The following is a 16953-nucleotide window of genomic DNA, read 5'->3' as shown; positions in this document are numbered from 1 at the left end:
ACAATTTAACAGAGCTTGAAGAATTTTGAAAAGAATAATGGGTAAATGTTGCACAATCCAGGTGTGTAAAACTCTTAGACTTACCCAGAAACACTCACAGCTGTAAATGTGATATTTATGTTTTTTATTTTCAATACATTTCTACAAACATGTTTTCACTTAGTCATTATGGGCTGTTGTGTGTGTATATGGGTGAGATAAAAACATATATTTAATCCTTTCAGAATTCAGGCTGTAACACAACAAAATGTGGAATAAGTCAAGGTGTATGAATACTTTCTGAAGGCCCTGTATACAGTCCTGCATGTCTGTGTGCTGCTGACATCTGAAATATATACAGGCCTGCATGTCTGTGTGCTGCTTACATCTGAAATATATACAGTCCTGCATGTCTGTGTGCTGCTGACATCTGAAATATATACAGGCCTGCATGTCTGTGTGCTGCTTACATCTGAAATATATACAGTCCTGCATGTCTGTGTGCTGCTGACATCTGAAATATATACAGGCCTGCATGTCTGTGTGCTGCTTACATCTGAAATATATACAGGCCTGCATGTCTGTGTGCTGTTGACATCTGAAATATATACAGGCCTGCATGTCTGTGTGCTGCTGACATCTGAAATATATACAGGCCTGCATGTCTGTGTGCTGTTGACATCTGAAATATATACAGGCCTGCATGTCTGTGTGCTGCTGACAACTGAAATATATACAGGCCTGCATGTCTGTGTGCTGCTTACATCTGAAATATATACAGTCCTGCATGTCTGTGTGCTGCTGACATCTGAAATATATACAGTCCTGCATGTCTGTGTGCTGCTTACATCTGAAATATATACAGGCCTGCATGTCTGTGTGCTGTTGACATCTGAAATATATACAGGCCTGCATGTCTGTGTGCTGCTGACATCTGAAATATATACAGGCCTGCATGTCTGTGTGCTGCTGACATCTGAAATATATACAGGCCTGCATGTCTGTGTGCTGCTGACATCTGAAATATATACAGGCCTGCATGTCTGTGTGCTGTTGACATCTGAAATATATACAGGCCTGCATGTCTGTGTGCTGCTGACATCTGAAATATATACAGGCCTGCATGTCTGTGTGCTGTTGACATCTGAAATATATACAGGCCTGCATGTCTGTGTGCTGCTGACATCTGAAATATATACAGGCCTGCATGTCTGTGTGCTGCTTACATCTGAAATATATACAGTCCTGCATGTCTGTGTGCTGCTGACATCTGAAATATATACAGTCCTGCATGTCTGTGTGCTGCTTACATCTGAAATATATACAGGCCTGCATGTCTGTGTGCTGTTGACATCTGAAATATATACAGGCCTGCATGTCTGTGTGCTGCTGACATCTGAAATATATACAGGCCTGCATGTCTGTGTGCTGCTGACATCTGAAATATATACAGGCCTGCATGTCTGTGTGCTGCTGACATCTGAAATATATACAGGTCTGCATGTCTCCAGAGACTATGCTTGTTTAGTTGGAGGTCAACTGTTTGTTGTGTGGCTTCAATTTGAGGTCACCTTTTCATTTCTATGCAAACTGTCTAGGTACTATCTGGTTGGTAGATAATGTCCGTGTGGCCATGAGATGTTGATGGTGGTTATTTCTCCTTCACCTGTCATTCGTATTGCTACGTGGACATTATGGTAGACAGTCTGACTACTTGCTTGTTGGTGACTGACAGTTTCTGTTATTGATGGTTGTTATAACCTGTCTTGTTGGGAGAGTTGACAGTGTGTGTGTGTGTTATTTCCTGTCCTTCATCAGGACAGGGAAGAGGACCCAGATGGGTCTGGTGATGGACGGAGTGAACTCTGCCATCCGTTACTACAAGAATAACTTCTCTGACGGCTTCAGACAAGTACGTCTGATTTTACAATTTTAAAAAGGCCTAGAAAAATAACACATTTTGAACTACATACGGTAGGAATAATGTATTACTGTCAGATATCTGCTGTGTAGATGGACCAATTTCCTGCTTACGACCAATGTTGTTTTCCTCCAAAATCATAATTTTACAAAAACATAATTCTTCATCCATGAGTTTGAGAGACATGGAGTTATTTCAATGTGTTTTTGTTGTCAGTCCTTTTTAAGCAATGAAGGGTATGTGTGTTGTCTCCAGGATTCCATTGATTTGTTCCTTGGAAACTACGCTGTTGATGAAACAGACGGACCAACTCCACTTCGCATCCAAAAGGACTGGAAGTTCCTCACGGTCAGTTGCCTCTCTCCATCTCACAGTAGTAATGGGGATGTATCGTGGGGAGAGGCCCTTTTTGGGATGTCCTGGCACCAGTCAGGATGTCCAGACTGATCGTCATGTTTTGTGATTCACTTTACATGACTACGTCTCTGGTCCTCTCCATTTATTTGTATTATTTTTTTTAAATACTGAGTTCTGCTTTCCACCCCAAACTATGAGTAATGTATTTTTGTTGTCTTTGTCTTGCAGCTGCCCATCATCATGGTGGTAGCATTCTCCATGTGTATCATCTGCCTCCTCATGGCTGGTAAGAAAAAAACATCTGACAACCACTTGTCTAAAGGAACATTCTAGCCTTTTAACTTTTAGCTCTGTTAACCTCAGGACACAAGGGCATGCTAGTTCTGTTTGTGTCCTTAACAATTCGTTGTGATCTCTGGTCACACAAATTTATATATTTATGGTCTCTGACAAGTTTCCCCCTCCATCTTTGTATCCTTGATATTTGTCGTTCTCTGACGAGTGGTGTCCCTCTCTCTTTCCCAGGTGACACGTGGACTGAGACCCTGGCCTATGTGTTGTTCTGGGGCACTGCTGCTGCCGTCACCGCTGCCGTCATCGTCTTCAACGGCCGTGACTTCGTGGATGCCCCCAAACTGGTGCAGAAAGAGAAGATGGACTGAACGTGTGTGTGTGTGTGGAAAGCAGCTCGGCCCAGCGGACTCCTATACCTCTTCATCTTCATCCAACTCTTCTTCCTCCCGGCTGCTTGAGGCTCGGACACTGTACTGACCTGCTCTCCACACTGTCCTCCTAGGTTACGTTCCAAATGGCACCCTATTCCCTATATAGTGCACTGGAATAGGGTTCCATTTGGGACGTAGCCCTATAGTTTCTATAGGGGTTTCTACGCCGACCCAGAACTCCTATTTATCAGGCAGCGTACCTACTGAAGCCGCTCTGAACTCTACAGTCTCCTATCAGACTCTGTCCTCCTTCACCTCCTTCCTAGCCCACCTTCCTTAGATCATGGTGTATGCTGACCTTTTTTTATTATGTTTAATTTCTCTGTGTTGGACAAGGCTGGTGTACAGTCGGTCAACCTCGGTGATGGTTTAACCACTTTGAAGGCACCACACGGTAATGGCTATTACAGAGGTCTCTCAGAAAACATTTTTGATGGCACTTTAGTGAATTGCAGCGTAATTCTTCATTTTTCATGAAAGCAACTTTAATAACAAGACGATATTCAATATTCTTGTTATACATTAAATTAATGGTTTCTTTGGTTTAACTTTTCTGTTTACTGTAATTCAAATGCAATGTATTTTTAGACTAGGAAACTACAGAGAAACGGTTGGCACTATAACATGCACTATAATGACTGGGGTACATTGTTTAGAAAGATAACATGTTTTGGTTGTTCTCTTGAATGTAATAAGCCTTACTATACTACTAGTTTAAAGAACACACACACACACACACATATATATATATATATATCTTTAAACTAGCTAGTTCCCCTAGAGACGAATGACGTGGGGGGGAGAATGTATTGCTACTATGAACATAAATCATGCAAAATATTTATGAATCTATTTTTAAGTAAGGGTTTCTTGCTTAGCTTACCATCTTTTATTTTTTTGCATTTTGGGTGAACATGAAATAAGTTGCACATAGTATGTGATCTGAGCGGTGGGAGATGTCGTTCATTCATTGTTGGTTATAGGGTAGTCACTATACCATAGTTCTGTCATAACCTTGACTTGTCAGTATTTTCTAGTTTAGGGATTGTTATGCTCCAGGTACAGAATTTAATTGAATTTAAAACCACACTTTAGACCTGCCTTACAAGCTTCCCCCCCCCTCCATGATTTGAGGGAGTGGACGTAACCATTCCTTGTTATCATGAATGTGATTTCTCCTCTTAATGGGTTTCAGATTTTTGTCTATTCAATAGATTTGTTTTGAAGACAGTTTATGTTGCTATGCCTTTGTGTGTCTACTTTCCTGTTCTGATGATTTCCATCTTGAATATGCAGTGTTGAGCACTTATTCTAAATACAGAAGTAGAGGTCACGGTGTAAAATATTTTACAACATCAGCACAATTCCAGTGTTCCTTTTAGAATGTATTATTGTAATCTGCCAGTGATTTACTACAACATTTTAACGCTAAATTAGGATGTATTAGTTAATATACTAGAACTAATATTTCTTCTAGCTGGGCAGTGGTAACTGCAAAGGAGGGAGGACCAACACAAGCTTGTCTACTGTTGTGTTTCCATGAACATCCTTGCAATTATATATACTGTATATTTTACAATGAGATTGTATGCTGAGCACTTATTTGCAGAGTCTATACTAAATGTAAAGATCAAGCAGTGATTTTATATATATATTTTTTTTATCTGGATGAGAATTTAGTGATCTTTTGTGAATCAACAACCGCATTTAAAGGCGTATTATTTGCCTGGTGAATATTTTTTGCTTATATGGGGATTGGAAAGAATCTTGGGTTTACGTTTTGAATATTTATCTCAGACACTGGAGGTTGGTAGCACCTTTAATTAGGGAGGACGGGCTTGTTGTAATGAGGGGAATGGTACAAAACACATGGTTTCCATGTGTTTGATGCCGTTCCATTCGCTCCGTTCCAAGCCATTATGATGAGCCTACCTCCCCCTCAGCATCCTCCACTGTTCTCAGAATATTAGATGTATTTTGGAATATGGTTGTTTTTGTGAATGTATTAATAGTGGATGATTTTTCTTTTTTGAAACCCATTTTTTTTCCCCCTTCCCTCCGTCACCATTCCTTTTGTTGGTTTTCAAAACCCTGAACATTCCCATAATACATGTAACTGAGCTGTGATGTAGCCTGGTCCCAGATGTGTTTGTGCCATCATGCCATGACAAATCAATGAGTGACATGGAGTTGGCATGATAGCACAAAGAGACTGGAACCCAGGATAGCTATGAAGACCCTGGACAGTATATCAACCGACTGAGGTTAGTTGTAGACTTTTACATTTTGTAAGAGTAAGTGGTGGGCTGTTTACTATGAAACTAGTTCTCGATCTTGATTGGTTTACCAGAAAGGCCATGTTCCCAGTAGGTGCGCTAAAAAGATCATAGAAACGACTATTGAATAAAAAATATCCAAGTACTGCCACTGGCAAGGACATGTTATTGAGTGGTTCAGGGGTATGACAGGATCAGTAGCTTGCTACAGTAATTTGATTGGAAAACTTGATAAATTATTATACTTACATCCAATCAGATGGAATTAAGTAAACAACACTATAGTGAACGACGTAAGATCTAACTCGTAATGTCATTGGCAATTGTGCTCTTTCATCATGTACTCGAATAGGCCATCCTACCTATCCCTAGCCCAATATTGGACTAAAGGAGCTTAACATTACTCCTTAGGCTCAGTTCAAGGACCTTAAATGTTCTGTTTAAAGGGCGAATTGGCTATGGATGCCAAAACAGCCAAATACTCCCTCTAAACCCGAATCGATTCACAATTGCGGTACGGTTCTAGAAACAAATCCCTCGACTTTCATATCACATCAAAATAATTTCAACATATGCAAAATACACACGTACTGTAGACTGTTTTTAACCGTTTTTAACACGGTTGCAGCCAACAGTACAGTTTCAGTTAGACGCCACAAACGTGTGTCTTCCGTTTACACACAGGTGAACACAGTGTGTTCCGTTTTACACACAGGAGACGCAGATAGCTAATTAGCACAGGTAGTCAGTCCACTCTGTCTTCCATCTGTGAGCTGTAAATGGCCAGTAAGAACCCTAATCCTGTAAAGGTATCAATTCAACCTTTAGTTTGACAATTATTTCTCGCTGATATGCAAGATAAGGTCCTTATGCTTCCAAAACCATATTGCAAGCGATCCATGTTAATGTTCAGATCGAGCGTCGCGGTTCTTATTTACAAAACTCCCCCCTACAGAAGACTCCTTTGCCCAATGATCCTTATGTGTAATGTAATTGAACTGAGTCACGATTAAGGGTTAATTTTTCCCCAATGTCCTAGGACTAGGTAATGACCTTGCTGTAAATTAAACTGTCAACTGACACATTATTCCCTACTTGTTTGATTCCACGTAAGAGGTTTATGGATGATTTATAAATAAACTAACAATGTTTTGTGCTCAAGTTGATATTTTTTTAAATATATTTTGGGGGCGCATGACAAGGAGTGGCACAAACAGATCTGGGACCAGGCTAGAGAAGTATTTTTTTGCGCTTGCGCAGAAACGTAATTTCTCTGTCGCTTCTTCCGACACGACACGTACAAGGGGTTGTGTTTCATTTAAAGGGTTCACACTTAGTTGTAAAAAAAGCTTTACAATTTCAGGTTCAAAACATGAGCACACTATGGATGGGAAACGTGAGTATCGAACTGTTTCAATCGATTTTTTTTTTAACACTTCCGCTTATTTGACAGCATACTAACGTTATTTGGTTAGCTAGCTAACGTTAGTGGCTACCTAAATAACGTTAAGTGGCTAACTAACGTTAGTTAACTGACTTGGTTTATTTGTGCTAAGCTAACTTGATGCAGATGGTACTGCATTTTGACACCTAATGAGTAGCTAAACACAGCCTTTATAACATTTGCAGGTGACGTGTGGTAGCTAACTTATCTACGTTAGCATGTTATGATAACGTCTTACTGTGTTTGTTATGATAGTTGGAGCCCTATATGGACGAGAAGTTCATTACCCGAGCCTTCGGCACCATGGGGGAGTTGGTGGTGAGTGTACGGATTATACGCAACAAGATGACTGGGTGAGTTTTTTCGCTAACGTTAGGGCGTTTGACCTGAAAGTGTAGATCTGGTAACGTTAGCTACAATAAATAGCCACACCAATCTGTTGACATGACAAGGCGTAGCCAGGACAAACATATTTAAACAATTTCACTGATATAGTCGATAGCACGTTTTTGGCTCATTCAGTAATTTTTACCTGAAAGTAGATTCCTGTTTCTAAACTGCATACCCACCAGTATTTACGAAGTGGTCACTCAAGACTGAAAAATGATTAGCTTATTCTACTGTAATCAATAGCGCATGCAAATGAGTCACTCACAACGGTATTGTCTTGAAGTCAATGGAACTGGGACAATAACAGCAGCAACATGTACTGTTTGCTCTCTTCTAGCAGTTAAGAGCATTGGGCCAGTAACCGGAAAGGTCTCTGGTTCAAATCCCAGAGCCGACTAGGTTAAACATCGGTCTGTGCCCTTGAGCAAGGCACTTAACCCTGATTTGTATGTCAGCTGTAAGACACTCTGGTTAAGAGCTTCTGCTAAATGACCTAAATGTAATGAACTTGGGTATACTACATCTGTTTATAGATGACAACCTGTAATAGCCATTTATCAAGTTCTATATCTGAGAAGATTATTTTTGGTAGATGGCCAATACGGAGAAGGAAACGCAACATTTTTTTGACTGGATAATTTAAACGAATAACCACCTCACATCTGTTTCTAAATAGAGGCAGGGGTTGGGTTTCTTTTAAATGATAGCTTAACTCTCAAATCCATTAATTAATGTGAGACAAGAGACTTATAGGAGCAGCCCCCCCAAAAAATGTCTAAAGCACCACTTACACTTACCATGAGTACTCTGTTGCGATTGAAGGCTCCGTTGTTAGACTGGCGTGGCATACTTTGAATTTTTTCCAAACTCAGTCTTCTTCAGACTGGTCTGTCTGTCAAAGAACAGGAAGTTACCAAACTACAGAAGTAGATGAGAAGATGGCAATGGGTTTATGGGATTGCTAGTAATTTGTAAACAATGACCCATTCCTGTTTTACTTTGTGATGGTAATGACATTTGTGTATAACTGAGTGTTTATGGGTAATATGAACAAGGCTTAAGTTCCACTACAGACTGGATTGAGTATGGGAAGAAGAAAAAAAACACTGATCAAAATAAACAGATCAATATCTTTGCTTTAGTACCAATCGATTTTGTGGGATCGTGGTCACTATGAACTTTTATGCTAACATCACCAATCTGAGGTAAAAAGACTTGTATTTCCTGTAATTCTTGTGTAGTGAAAACGTTAGTCTGTGTGATGTAGTCACATGGTCGGTCCGCCATTGGGAAATTAGAGTACTGTAACATAATTTTAATTAACATATTTTTACAACAATTACATCTAATTCTTCCTACTTTAAGAGTTAAAAAATGCTCCTAACCATTATTTAACCAGGCACTCTAAACTAGAGCGTCCATCGGGTCTCTGCAGCAGGCTGAAGGTTTGACCTCCCTACAAGGAGTGGCATGATAGCACAAACCGACTGGTACCCAGGCTATAGCGACACACAATACACCGCTAAAAGAAGCCATCCTTTTTGAATGCAACATTGGACTGATATCCCTTCTCTGTGTTGCTCATCAGTAGGGGTGCAGCAGGCTACTGCTTCGTGGAGCTGACAGATGAAGCCACAGCTGAGCGGTGTCTTCGTAAAGTCAATGGAAAAGCACTACCAGGAGCCACGCCGGTAAATATACCGTTTAACAAGGCTACTTGCATGTCATAGATTCTAGTAAACATCCCGAATGGCACCCCATCCCCTATATAGTTCACTACTTTTGACCAGAGCCCTATGGCACCCTATCCCCTATATAGTTCACTACTTTTGACCAGAGCCCTATGGCACCCTATCCCCCTATATAGTTCACTACTTTTGACCAGAGCCCTATGGCACCCTATCCCCTATGCAGACCTAAATTGTAACAGTTTATAAATGCTCCCTTTCGGTGACTTGAGCCAAACACAAGATCTGTATGCCATTAGCCACATTTTAGCTTTTGTAATAGGTTAATGCATATTGTCATCATATTGTAAATGATCATTTTTAAAGGAAGCCTTTTTGTACTTAACAGCCAAGAAGATTCAAGTTAAACCGGGCCACCTTTGGGAAGCAAGGAGAAAGCGGGTATATCAACCAGCTTGATTGTAAGTCAAACTGTATGTCATGAGATGCTGTATAGAAGCGTTGGAAATTAATGGCAAAATTCCTTTTGTTTTTTCTTCTCTCTGCTACAGTCCACTCTATTCTCTGTTTGTTGGGGATCTCACACCTGAAGTGGATGACGGGATGCTCTACGAGTTCTTCTACAACCGCTACCCATCCTGTCGTGGGGGGAAGGTGGTGCTGGATGGCACGGGGAACTCCAAGTGAGTCCAGCAGGATGTTATAATCACTATGCTGCGTTTCCATACATCCAGATTTATGTGATTTAAAAAAAAATATATATATATATATATATATATATATATATATATATATATATACAGTGGGGCAAAAAAGTATTTAGTCAGCCACCAATTGTGCAAGTTCTCCCACTTAAAAAGATGAGAGAGGCCTGTAATTTATCATAGGTACACTTCAACTATGACAGACAAAATGAGAAAAGAAAATCCAGAAAATCACATTGTAGGATTTTTTATGAATTTATTTGCAAATTATGGTGGAAAATAAGTATTTGGTCACCTACAAACAAGCAAGATTTCTGGCTCTCACAGACCTGTAACTTCTTCTTTAAGAGGCTCCTCTGTCCTCCACTCGTTACCTGTATTAATGGCACCTGTTTGAACTTGTTATCAGTATAAAAGACACCTGTCCACAACCTCAAACAGTCACACTCCAAACTCCACTATGGCCAAGACCAAAGAGCTGTCAAAGGACACCAGAAACAAAATTGTAGACCTGCACCAGGCTGGGAAAACTGAATCTGCAATAGGTAAGCAGCTTGGTTTGAAGAAATCAACTGTGGGAGCAATTATTAGGAAATGGAAGACATACAAGACCACTGATAATCTCCCTCGATCTGGGGCTCCACGCAAGATCTCACCCCGTGGGGTCAAAATGATCACAAGAACGGTGAGCAAAAATCCCAGAACCACACGGGGGGAACTAGTGAATGACCTGCAGAGAGCTGGGACCAAAGTAACAAAGCCTACCATCAGTAACACACTACGCCGCCAGGGACTCAAATCCTGCAGTGCCAGACGTGTCCCCCTGCTTAAGCCAGTACATGTCCAGGTCCGTCTGAAGTTTGCTAGAGAGCATTTGGATGATCCAGAAGAAGATTGGGAGAATGTCATATGGTCAGATGAAACCAAAATATAACTTTTTGGTAAAAACTCAACTCGTCGTGTTTGGAGGACAAAGAATGCTGAGTTGCATCCAAAGAACACCATACCTACTGTGAAGCATGGGGGTGGAAACATCATGCTTTGGGGCTGTTTTTCTGCAAAGGGACCAGGACGACTGATCCGTGTAAAGGAAAGAATGAATGGGGCCATGTATCGTGAGATTTTGAGTGAAAACCTCCTTCCATCAGCAAGGGCATTGAAGATGAAACGTGGCTGGGTCTTTCAGCATGACAATGATCCCAAACACACCGCCCGGGCAACGAAGGAGTGGCTTCGTAAGAAGTATTTCAAGGTCCTGGAGTGGCCTAGCCAGTCTCCAGATCTCAACCCCATAGAAAATCTTTGGAGGGAGTTGAAAGTCCGTGTTGCCCAGAAACAGCCCCAAAACATCACTGCTCTAGAGGAGATCTGCATTGAGGAATGGGCCAAAATACCAGCAACAGTGTGTGAAAACCTTGTGAAGACTTACAGAAAACGTTTGACCTCTGTCATTGCCAACAAAGGGTATATAACGAAGTATTGAGATAAACTTTTGTTATTGACCAAATACTTATTTTCCACCATAATTTGCAAATAAATTCATAAAAAATCCTACAATGTGATTTTCTGGATTTTTTCTCTCTCATTTTGTCTGTCATAGTTGAAGTGTACCTATGATGAAAATTACAGGCCTCTCATCTTTTTAAGTGGGAGAACTTGCACAATTGGTGGCTGACTAAATACTTTTTTGCCCCACTGTATATGTATATACACTGCTCAAAAAAATAAAGGGAACACTTAAACAACACAATGTAACTCCAAGTCAATCACACTTCTATGAAATCAAACTGTCCACTTAGGAAGCAACACTGATTGACAATAAATTTCACATGCTGTTGTGCAAATGGAATAGACAAAAGGTGGAAATTATAGGCAATTAGCAAGACACCCCCAAAAAAGGAGTGATTCTGCAGGTGGTGACCACAGACCACTTCTCAATTCCTAAGCTTCCTGGCTGATGTTTTGGTCACTTTTGAATGCTGGCGGTGCTCTCACTCTAGTGGTAGCATGAGACGGAGTCTACAACCCACACAAGTGGCTCAGGTAGTGCAGTTCATCCAGGATGGCACATCAATGCGAGCTGTGGCAAAAAGTTTTACTGTGTCTGTCAGCATAGTGTCCAGAGCATGGAGGCGCTACCAGGAGACAGGCCAGTACATCAGGAGACGTGGAGGAGGCCGTAGGAGGGCAACAACCCAGCAGCAGGACCGCTACCTCCGCCTTTGTGCAAGGAGGTGCACTGCCAGAGCCCTGCAAAATGACCTCCAGCAGGCCACAAATGTGCATGTGTCTGCTCAAACGGTCAGAAACAGACTCCATGAGGGTGGTATGAGGGCCCGACGTCCACAGGTGGGGGTTGTGCTTACAGCCCAGCACCGTGCAGGACGTTTGGCATTTGCCAGAGAACACCAAGATTGGCAAATTCGCCACTGGCGCCCTGTGCTCTTCACAGATGAAAGCAGGTTCACACTGAGCACATGAGCACATGTGACAGACGTGACAGAGTCTGGAGACGCCGTGGAGAATGTTCTGCTGCCTGCAACATCCTCCAGCATGACCGGTTTGGCGGTGGGTCAGTCATGGTGTGGGGTGGCATTTCTTTGTGGGGCCGCACAGCCCTCCATGTGCTCGCCAGAGGTAGCCTGACTGCCATTAGGTACCGAGATGAGATCCTCAGACCCCTTGTGAGACCATATGCTGACACATGCACATTTGTGGCCTGCTGGAGGTCATTTTGCAGGGCTCTGGCAGTGCACCTCCTTGCACAAAGGCGGAGGTAGCGGTCCTGCTGCTGGGTTGTTGCACTCCTACGGCCTCCTCCACGTCTCCTGATGTACTGGCCTGTCTCCTGGTAGCGCCTCCATGCTCTGGACACTACGCTGACAGACACAGCAAACCTTTTTGCCACAGCTCGCATTGATGTGCCATCCTGGATGAACTGCACTACCTGAGCCACTTGTGTGGGTTGTAGACTCCGTCTCATGCTACCACTAGAGTGAGAGCACCGCCAGCATTCAAAAGTGACCAAAACATCAGCCAGGAAGCATAGGAATTGAGAAGTGGTCTGTGGTCACCACCTGCAGAATCACTCCTTTTTTGGGGGTGTCTTGCTAATTGCCTATAATTTCCACCTTTTGTCTATTCCATTTGCACAACAGCATGTGAAATTTATTGTCAATCAGTGTTGCTTCCTAAGTGGACAGTTTGATTTCATAGAAGTGTGATTGACTTGGAGTTACATTGTGTTGTTTAAGTGTTCCCTTTATTTTTTTGAGCAGTGTATATTTAACCTTTTATTTAACTAGTCAAGTCTGTTAAGAACAAATTGTTATTTACAGTGACGACTACCAAAAAGCCTCCTGCGGCGACGGGGGCTGGGATAATAAAAAATAATTTAATAAAAAATATAGGACAAAACGTATCACGACAAGAGACAACACTACATAGAGACCTAAGATGACAACATAGCATAGCAGCAACACGACACGACCACAGCGCGGTAGCAGCACGACGCGACCACAGCGCGGTAGCAGCACGACGCGACCACAGCGCGGTAGCAACGCGACGCGACCACAGCGCGGTAGCAACGCGACACGACCACAGCGCGGTAGCAACGCGACACGACCACAGCGCGGTAGCAACGCGACACGACCACAGCGCGGTAGCAACGCGACACGACCACAGCGCGGTAGCAACGCGACACGACCACAGCGCGGTAGCAACGCGACACGACCACAGCGCGGTAGCAACGCGACACGACCACAGCGCGGTAGCAACGCGACACGACCACAGCGCGGTAGCAACGCGACACGACCACAGCGCGGTAGCAACGCGACACGACACGACCACAGCGCAGGGTACAGACATTATTGTGCACAGACAACAGCACAAAGGGCAAGAAGGTAGAGAAGACAATACATAACGTGAAGTAGATGGCATGACAAGGCTATTTCCACTAGATCTACTGTTGCTAGTACACTAAAGGCTATCCTACTATTAATTATAATACGGTCACTACTTCTACACTAGGGTTGGGCAATTCCAGGGGGGCCTGATTGGAGTCACAGTTTTGCCCCAGCCAACACACCTGACTCCAATAATCATCTAATCATGATCTCCAGTTTAGAATGCAGTTTGATTAATCAGCTGTGTTTGTTAGGGATGGAGAAACAGTGTGACACCAATCAGGCCCTTCGACGACTGGAGTTGCCCACCCCTGTTCTACACTAACAGTTTAAATGTCTAAACTTCTTCCACTACATGTACCAAAAAAGTCTTCACAGCTGAAGCGTTCTAGTTATTTACTTGCTTTGTTTGAGTGTTTCTCTTGTTTCCAGGGGTTGTGGGTTTGTCCAGTTCCCAGACCAGAGGCTTCAGAAGCTGGCGCTGGAGGAGTGTCAGGGAGCGGTGGGGCTCGGGAGCAAGCCATTACGACTGAGCCTAGCTGCTAACAAGTGAGTTATACTTCAATTCTTACTGTGTTAAAATTCTATAAGCCGTCTCCAGACATGGCTTATATAGTGTAGTAAGAACTTGCGTTCTTCATTTGTATAACCCGTTAGTTTTCCAAACCATCTTTACATGACCATAAGAGACCTTCTCGTCTAACATCTCATTCCAAAATCATGAGCATTAATATGGAGTTGGTCCCCCCCTTTGCTGCTATAACAGCCTCCACTCTTCTGGGAAGGCTTTCTGCTAGATGTTGGAACATTGCTGCGAGGGACTTGCTTCCATTCAGCCACAAGAGCATTAGTGAGGTCGGGCACTGATGTGGCGTAATTAGGCCTGGCTCGCAGTCAGCGTTCCAATTCATCTCAAAGGTGCTTGATGGGGTTGAGGTCAGGGCTCTGTGCTGGCCAGTCAAGTTCTTCCATATTGATCTTGACAAACCAGTTCAGGATGGACCTTGCTTTGTGCGCTGGGACATTGTCATGCTGAAACAGGAAAGGGCCTTCCTCAAACTGTTGTCACAATGTTGGAAGCACAGAACTGTCTAGAATGTCGTTGTAGCGTTGAGTTTTCCCTTTACTGGAACTGAGGGGCCTAGGCCGAACCATGAAGAACAGCCCAAGACCATTATTCCTCCTCCACCAAACTTTACAGTTCGCACTATGCATTGGGGCAGGTAGTGTTCTCCTGGCATCCGCCAAACCCAGATTCGTCTGTCGGACTGCCAGATGGTGAAGCGTGATTCATCACTCCAGAGAACACGTTTCCACTGCTCCAGAGTCCAATGGTGGCGAGCTTTACACCACTCCAGCCGACGCTTGGCATTTGCACATGGTAATCTTAGGTTTGTGTATGGCTGCTCTGGCATGGAAACCCATTTTCATGAAGCTCCCAACGAACAGTTATTGTGCTGAAGTTGATCCAGAGGCAGTTTGGAACTCAGTAGTGAGTGTTGCAACTGAGAACAGACGATTTTTACGCGCTTCAACACTCGGCTGTCCCGTTCTGTGAGCTTGTGTGGCCTACCACTTCGTGGCTGAGCCGTTGTTGCTCCTAGACGTTTCCACTTCGCAATAACAGCCCTTACAGTTGACCAGGGCTGACGAATTGACTTGTTGAAAAGGTAACATCCTATGACGGTGCCACGTTGAAAGTCACTGAGCTCTTCAGTAAGGCCATTCTAATGCCAATGTTTGTCTATGGAGATTTTATACACCTGTCAACAACGGATGTGGCTGAAATGGCTTTATCCACTCATTTGAAGGGGTGTCCACATACTTGTGTATATAGTCTATGCTAAGCTGTGTCTATGTCCTACATATTGTTTGACTATTCCGCTCGTCAGTCTTTTACAAAGCTCTCAAGAAGACCTGAGTAGAGTAGCTTTTTTTTTTTACTCATAAAGATATGGGTTTAATCATTGTCCGATTCCTCGGGTTACACATAATGTAATCTCTCTCAATTCAATTTCAATTTAAAGGCTTTATTGTCATGGGAAACATATGTTAACATTGACAAAGCAAGTGAAGTAGATAATAAACAATAATAAAAATGAACAGTAAACATTACACTCACAAAAGTTCCAAAAGTATAAAGACATTACAAATGTCATTATGTGCAAATAGTTAAAGTACAAAAGGGAAAATAAATGGCCATAAATATGGGTTGTATTTACAGTGGTGTTCTTCACTGGTTGCCTTTTTCTTGTGGCAACAGGTCACAAATCTTGCTGCTGTGTCTCTCGCTTCCCCCCGTCTCCTTTTTAGAACTCGGCATAATCAATCAGACAGCAGGGGATGGGGGTCACACGGAGGAGGCTACAGACACAACCAGAACCAATACAATCAGCACAATCAACAGCCGTATGGTAGTGGATGGGGCTCTTGGGGCTACGACCAGAATGGAGGCAACTATGGCGGCTACAACTACAACCAGTATGATTACACACAGAATCCTGCACAGGTAAGATTGCATCCCTTTACTGGTGCCGTCACTTGTTGTTAAACATGCAATATTAACACCTTCATGCCTTGTGTTTTCCTTCATGTAGTTATGACTTTTCAATATACACCGTCATTTTATTAAAAAACTAATTTAACATTTCAGGAAAATGAAGCTTTTGAAGATGATGGTCTGGAAGGTTGGTGTTTTTTCCCTACTTGTTTTTCACCAGACTAGTGTGGACGATGAGCTAAAAGATTCTTGAGGAATTTTAGGTGGTTCATAATGAACATAGATTGATATCCTGCATGTTCAGAGGATTTAACAGTATATGTAATTTAGCGAAGGTAAGTCGGACTCATGCTTTTGTGATGAGGTAGACCTGCCTGCAACTTCAGAATCATTTGTCTCTCTCGGCCCAAGGGGGAACTTCCTCCTAGATCTAATGGTTAAAAGCATTGGTTTCCCCGTTAGAGAGACTGGGGTTCAGATCCCACCCGTGACAGCAGCAGGGATCAAATAATCACTGTGGCAACCTTTCCCTCCATTGTAGATCCTAACCCAGAGCTGGATGTGGTGGAAGCCAACAGGAAGTTTATGGAACACAGCGAGGAACTGTATGATGCCCTTATCGAGTGCCACTGGCAACCCTTGGAATCCTCGGAACAAACCTTTGGAACCACGAGTACCCTTCCAGAACCTGTCTACTGTTGAGGCAATATCCTCTTGCTATGTTATTTGGCCTTTCATATTATATTCTGTAGGCTAAAGACATCCCCAGTCCTTGACAATAATTGCCATTTGCTTACAAACATTGTTTGTTAATCAACAAATGATTTATTTTGTGCATCTATTAACATCTATTTTTTTTGTTTTTTAACAAAACAAAAAAAACAGTGAACACGTGGCTCATCCTGTACCTAAGAATAGCTTCCCATTTTCATGTCTTATGCGTTGCTAAACCGCAAAGATGATGTCTGTATCCTAAATTGCCCTCTATTCATTTGTGCAGCATAGCTTTTATTTTTTTTTTTTTTTTTCATGGCTCGAAGGTCACTGGTCAAAGGTAGTGCACT

General features: G+C 42.6%; 2 protein-coding genes across 3 annotated transcripts in view; both read left to right on the top strand.

The window, feature by feature from the left end:
• Positions 1-4327, top strand: part of LOC139555280 (phosphatidylinositol-3-phosphatase SAC1-A) — a 37097-nt gene extending 32770 nt beyond the window's left edge. The window contains exons 17-20 of the mRNA XM_071368960.1: positions 1798-1891; positions 2156-2248; positions 2486-2543; positions 2783-4327. Coding sequence (XP_071225061.1) covers positions 1798-1891; positions 2156-2248; positions 2486-2543; positions 2783-2919 — 382 coding nt within the window. The 3' untranslated portion in view covers positions 2920-4327. The remainder of the gene's footprint in view (positions 1-1797; positions 1892-2155; positions 2249-2485; positions 2544-2782) is intronic.
• Positions 4328-6512: 2185 nt separating this feature from the next.
• Positions 6513-16746, top strand: LOC139555281 (tRNA selenocysteine 1-associated protein 1-like). Of its 2 annotated transcripts, none has more exons than XM_071368961.1 (9): positions 6513-6654; positions 6958-7055; positions 8681-8783; positions 9169-9221; positions 9332-9463; positions 13822-13938; positions 15703-15898; positions 16043-16076; positions 16431-16746. In XM_071368961.1, exons 1-9 carry the CDS (start codon positions 6631-6633, stop codon positions 16589-16591), a joined length of 918 nt encoding a protein of 305 aa, XP_071225062.1. In that variant the 5' UTR covers positions 6513-6630; the 3' UTR covers positions 16592-16746. The 2 variants fall into 2 exon arrangements, with proteins under 2 accessions (XP_071225062.1, XP_071225063.1); XM_071368962.1 differs by having other exon boundaries at positions 6517-6654; positions 8684-8783.
• Positions 16747-16953: the final 207 nt, after the last annotated feature.

Source organism: Salvelinus alpinus, chromosome 26 (genome assembly GCF_045679555.1).
Source record: "Salvelinus alpinus chromosome 26, SLU_Salpinus.1, whole genome shotgun sequence".
Taxonomy (NCBI): domain Eukaryota; kingdom Metazoa; phylum Chordata; class Actinopteri; order Salmoniformes; family Salmonidae; genus Salvelinus; species Salvelinus alpinus.
Note: the sequence above shows the minus strand (reverse complement) of the source record. Positions and strands in the feature narration are given on the sequence as shown.